Here is a 5,644-nt window from a genome sequence, read left to right as displayed (position 1 = left end):
TCATACCTCGTAATAAAATAATCTTTTATTTAATTTACTCTAATTGAACTTGAGTTAGAAGTTAGACTAGCTTGTGATATATGAATGCAATATTCTCAACATAACATGGCGTGAATTAATATGTGATTGCCACGAATTTGTTTGATTTAAACAAAAACAGAAAATAAAAGCTTTGGAATTGATTCATACGCAAAATCCATCACCTTTATATACTTTTTGTTATTGTTATTAGTGTTTACTTGTTCTTGAAGCTAAAGGCCATGGCTGCATGAACCTGTTTGACTTTGGAGTCCTCGGAATGTGTTCCATAACTCTACTTCCTTGGCGGTCCTTGAATCCCGCATTCTATTCATCAATGTCATGTTCATATTCATGTTTATCTTCATCAATGATTCAATTCTCAACTACATACCTTCATTATTGCTCAATTCATCTTCTTCATCATTCCCCTTTGCGTGTTCTTCAAAAAGAGTTGAATGCATACGTGTTCTTTCCACTCTTTATTGACTTCTCATCAATCCTTCTTCCAATTCTTCATCTGGGTATGCTCCATTTAGTTCAAAGTTTCTACCTTTTGTGAATGATCACTGTTTTAGAAAGCTAGTTAGCTGCTGCTGCTGCTGCATAAACAGTAAGAATCTCACTTCTTCAGGTTTTTATAGTCTCTTGATGTTTTGAACTCTATAATATGTTTGGAAATTGACTAGTATCATGCTTTTCAGATTTGTCTGGTGCTTTTTTTTTTTTTTTTTGGATTTGGGGGGGATATGTTTATTCTTTAGCTTTTATGCTGAATTCTTGCATCTTGAATCTTGTTCTTCCAACTGTGCTGTGTGTGAATTGCATGACCCTTCACATGGTTTCTTCACAATGCTTGGAATTTGGAAAATTGGACCTGCTTTAATGAAATGTTCTGTTTTTGCTTATTACTATATTTTTAGTTTTTTACCTTAGCTACACAAATGACATATTATTTTCTAACAGTATCTTAGAATATTGTAAAAATAAGATTTTAGTCAATAAACTTGATTGTCTTTTGATTCTACTCTTACATTGTTGGGAGGTTCAATGTAGAATTGTAGATCATGACTTTACACATCACTTTCAAGGTTATGATGATGTTTTTGTTTTAAATCTGAAATAGATTGTGCTTCATCTTTATGACTAGCTAGTTTTTTATGTATCTTTGTTTTTTCTTCCATTCAGGTTGATGATTAATATGTCGTCTGATTATAAGTTAGACATTGTTGATCATCATCATGACCCTGAAGAACTAGCACTAGATGATGAAAACCCTAATGCAGTGCACACAATTTTCAATGGAATTCATGAGCAAGCCAAGGTGCTCAACAATTTTGCAACCAACCTAGAGCGTAGAGCTTTGAATGATAGGTTTCAACCCAATCTTCTAAGATCATTTTCACTTAATTGTTGCTTTGATGTTCTGTTTTGGTTAGGAGTGATTGGAACTACTTATTCAACCATGGTAGCATGTTTTTAATCATTTTTCATGATTTATTTCTACAAGCAGATTTCTGAAAACTAGTAAAGTTACAGAAGATGGCGACGACGAAGGACGTTGCTTGCGTAGATCGGCTAAGAAGTCCGGGCCGCTTATCTCCGGCACGGCATACTGTATTTCTTCCTGCAGCATGATAATGCTAAACAAAATCGTTTTATCAAGTTATAATTTCAATGCAGGAATATCACTTATGTTTTATCAAGTAAGTTGGTTTTCTTCCTTTTTTTTGTTCGTTTACTACTCTTTCTGTCTATGCACTTTTAAGTGTTATTCTTGGAATATACGGTTATTCCAAAAATAACACTTAAAAAAAATAGACAGAGAGATAGTATATGAAAAGTTCTTCATCGATATAACTTCTTTTGTGCTTTGTAGAACCTTATTAGCACTCTGGTTGTGGTTCTGTTGTCGCTTTTCGGCCGAATTTCGGTTGAAAGGCTAAATTGGAGGCTGGTTAGAGTCTGGATCCCTGTCAATGTCATATTTATTAGCATGCTTGTATCAGGCATGTATAGGTATGCAATAATAATCAACTCTTTTTTTTTTTTTAAGATCTAAGAAGATTTGGATATGATGATCATTAGAGAAACCATTTTTTATATGGTGAACTATTTTCAATTTGCAGTTTGAAGTTCATAAATATTGCAATGGTGACAATTCTCAAGAATGTGACAAATATCTTGACAGCAATTGGAGAATTATATTTGTTTAGGAAACATCAAAATTCAAAAGTGTGGGCTGCCATGTTTCTCATGGTAAATAGAATTTTCATTCTTCTTACATCATAATTATATATACTCACTTGTTTAAATTTAGTTAAGATACAACATTAACATTCTTGATACAGATTATCTCCGCCGTGAGTGGCGGCATTACGGATCTTTCATTCGACGGTGTTGGTTATGCATGGCAGATTATCAATTGTGTTCTTACTGCAAGTTATTCTGTATGTAGATTTTAGTCCTTTGCTTTCTTTTCATATTCTTATCGGGTTAAACTTTTGGAATAAGCAGTTTTATGATATAGTATCAGAACTTCTGTTACCAAAAGATTTAGTTCGATAGACGAGTAATAAGGCCTATGCAAGATTCTTGCAAATTTATATATTTTTTTCTATCAATTTAAATTTTTGGAATAAATAATTTCATGACAGAAACATACTATAATAGTATAATGGAATGAAATGCTTTGTGACAGCTTACACTTAGATGGGTGATGGATGAAGCAAAGAAAGCAACAAAATCAGGATCTCTAAATGAAGTTTCAATGGTGTTGCTGAATAATTTGTTGTCTCTACCTTTGGCCATGGTTCTGATCTTTGTTTTTGGCGAGTTGGATTATGTAATACATGCGTGAGTGATACGTTTCTTAGTCTCAGAAACTCAATCAGAATCCTAACTAGTTGTTTATGGTGTTTTGATTCTGATTAAGGTTGGTATTATGGTTGCAGCAATGTGGTGAAGTTGCCAATGTTTTGGGGAGTTGCAACTGCAAGTGGATTCATTGGACTTTCTATCAGCTTCACATCAATGTGGTTCTTGCATCAAACTGGACCTACCACATATAGGTAATTAATTTCATCTACTTCAAATAATTCAATACATGGATTGCATAAGGGAGCTTCAGAATTTCTTAGTGGCAGAGTGTATTAGTATTCCGAGATTAGGAAAAAACACTCTGTTCGTTAAAATGGGTCAAATTCATAATACTAATTCGTTAATTCGACTTAAACGAATGAATTTTTGTCTTTAAAATTAAGGCTATAAAAGTAAGACGACAAAGAGATTTGATTTGATTAACCAAAAAAATAAAATTAGTTAAACGGGTCATTTTACGAACGAAAGAATTTGTGTTTTTTAAAAAAATTCAACATATTTTTTATTTTTATTGATTCGACTTAAAGATCTAATCTATCGACTTAAAAATCTTCATTTGTTTAAATTCTTTTTGTTCAAAAGTTTTTTTTTTCTCAAACCTTTTTTCTTAAAACTGAATTTTTTGTTCAAACTATTTTTAGAAAATAAAAGAATAAAAATAAAGAGTCCCACCCATTGTGGAGTAAGCCTTACGTAGTGTTTGTTTTGAGGTATTGAGACAGAGATTGAGAGACTGAGATTCAGTATCATGTTTGTTGGTTCAGAGACTGGTACTAAAATTTCTATCTCTGTCTCCAAAATTTCAGTATTTCAGTACCTCCAAAAAGTGAGGACACAGTGGACTAAAATTTTTAGAGATAGAGACTGAAACTTTAATAATATTTTATACCTAAAATACTCTCATTTCAATTAATTAATTTCAATTTTACCCTTTGTGCAAATTAAATTAGAGTTTCATTCTTGTTTCAATTTCTGTCTTCTATTTTGCACCAAACAAAATACTGAGATTTATTTCAATCTCTTTCTCTTAATCTCTGTCTCTCAATCTCAATCTTTCTGTCTTTATCTCTACATCAAACGCTACCTAAATGTTCTAGACCTAAAACTTGTAAACTTAGGTAAATCGAGCCTAAACGAATGTATTTGGCCAATTTGACAGCTCTAAAAAATACTGAAAGTTTTACTAATAATTTTGGGTATTTTTATACTTAGCGGAAAGGAGTCAAAAGAATTAGTTGATTTCACACAACATCTATTCAAATAAGATTGGATATCTTTTGTAATTTTTTTATTTTTTCTTTTTTAGAAAAAGAAAGACTATATTGCCAATTTACCATAACTAAAGAACTAGAGATTTGTTAATCAACGTAAAATTTTAAATGTAACTTCTTAATCTATGAAAAAATTGACAAGATGTCAAGCCAAAAAAAAGAATCCAATTTTTTTCCCTCCAAATTTCTAATGTCTCTGTTATCATTGTGTATGTTCAAAACATATAGTCTTGTAGGTTCCTTAAACAAGATTCCAATCTCCATTGCTGGCATTTTAGTGTTCAAGGTTCCACTAAGTATATCAAATTTGTTCAGCATCTTATTTGGTAATTCATCACAACACCTCCTTGTTATTATTATTGTCTAGTTTCTCTTTTAAGTTCTTTTATCTTATATTGATAATGCACATTATTATAATATTTTCAGGCCTCTTTGCTGGTGTATTCTTTGCAAAAGCTAAGATGTCATGATCCCAGAAGCTATCATTATTATAAGTTATAATAAATATATTATGTACCAATTAATTGTGATATATAGAGTCACATATATGAAAATAGTTAATTATTTATCATACACACCGCAAGGTCAAGGTGAATAGTTGAAAAAAGCACGCAAGATTTATACTCAGAATAATATCAACGAATTTTATGTTTATTTTTTTTCATATACAGTTATTATTATTATTATTATTATTATTATTATTATTATTATTATTATTAGACACAGGAATTATATATATTGAATGATTTAAACCTTGATTTTTATTTTTGGCACGTATTACTAATTTCAATAAGTGGCATTGTCCTTGAAGTAATTAGTAATGTTCTTTTGAGAAAGCTGTTGTTTAGATTATTTCTTTATCAATAATAGGCTTATTATTGTAATTATTTTTTTAGTTAGAGTACATAAAGAGTACATAGTATATAAGGTGTAATAACTCAACAAATATTTTTTAAGGAGATTTTTCATTCTCTTCAACAATGAGGAAAACTTATTTCTCTCCCTCTCCTAATCCCTTCTGGTTCATCAAACCATCAACATCACAGCTTGAACAGCTTAGGACATAAGATTTTTTTTCATGGTGCGGTGAGCGTGAAGAACAACCAAGCTGTGAATCAAATTAAAAAAAAATTTGTGAATTGAGATTAATCCAATTTTGCCATTTTCTTTCTATCCCTAATTTTTCTTTCGATATTTTCTTTCTCCATTCTTACCTCTTCCTTCAAATTCATCCAATAGAGTTTGATGAGAGGCTATTTCACAAGATTCTTACTCTGTGATTCATTGATTTCTCAAAATGGCGAACATGGTAAACAGACCCTCCCATTGTAGAGGTCGTGGAGTTACATTGGCTTGCTCTCATTGCAACAAGCAAGGCCACACAGAAGATGTATGCTATAAGAAGCATGGGTACTCCTCCCATTTCTATCAACGGCAGCAACATAACACCACCATTAATCACGTGATCATTGAGG

General features: G+C 31.4%; 1 protein-coding gene across 1 annotated transcript; it reads left to right on the top strand.

Annotated features, from left to right (window-relative positions):
- The first annotated feature begins 313 nt into the window (after positions 1–313).
- LOC112723759 (GDP-mannose transporter GONST2) lies at positions 314–4,804 on the top strand. Its single transcript, XM_025775194.3, has 10 exons — positions 314–631; positions 1,207–1,392; positions 1,532–1,724; positions 1,898–2,037; positions 2,148–2,277; positions 2,370–2,468; positions 2,720–2,874; positions 2,973–3,089; positions 4,398–4,495; positions 4,596–4,804. Exons 2-10 carry the CDS (start codon positions 1,211–1,213, stop codon positions 4,637–4,639), a joined length of 1,158 nt encoding a protein of 385 aa, XP_025630979.1. The 5' UTR covers positions 314–631; positions 1,207–1,210; the 3' UTR covers positions 4,640–4,804.
- Positions 4,805–5,644: the final 840 nt, after the last annotated feature.

The sequence above is a fragment of the Arachis hypogaea genome, chromosome 11 (assembly GCF_003086295.3).
Source record: "Arachis hypogaea cultivar Tifrunner chromosome 11, arahy.Tifrunner.gnm2.J5K5, whole genome shotgun sequence".
Taxonomy (NCBI): Eukaryota; Viridiplantae; Streptophyta; class Magnoliopsida; order Fabales; family Fabaceae; genus Arachis; species Arachis hypogaea.
Note: the sequence above shows the minus strand (reverse complement) of the source record. Positions and strands in the feature narration are given on the sequence as shown.

Bases quoted from the DNA above. Each gene is read 5' to 3' on its own strand.
- LOC112723759 (XM_025775194.3), top strand. From the start codon at position 1,211: ATGATTAATATGTCGTCTGATTATAAGTTAGACATTGTTGATCATCAT. The intron at 2,469-2,719 runs GTATGTAGATTT...GCTTTGTGACAG, and splicing joins TTCTTACTGCAAGTTATTCT to CTTACACTTAGATGGGTGAT. The intron at 2,875-2,972 runs GTGAGTGATACG...TTATGGTTGCAG, and splicing joins TTGGATTATGTAATACATGC to CAATGTGGTGAAGTTGCCAA.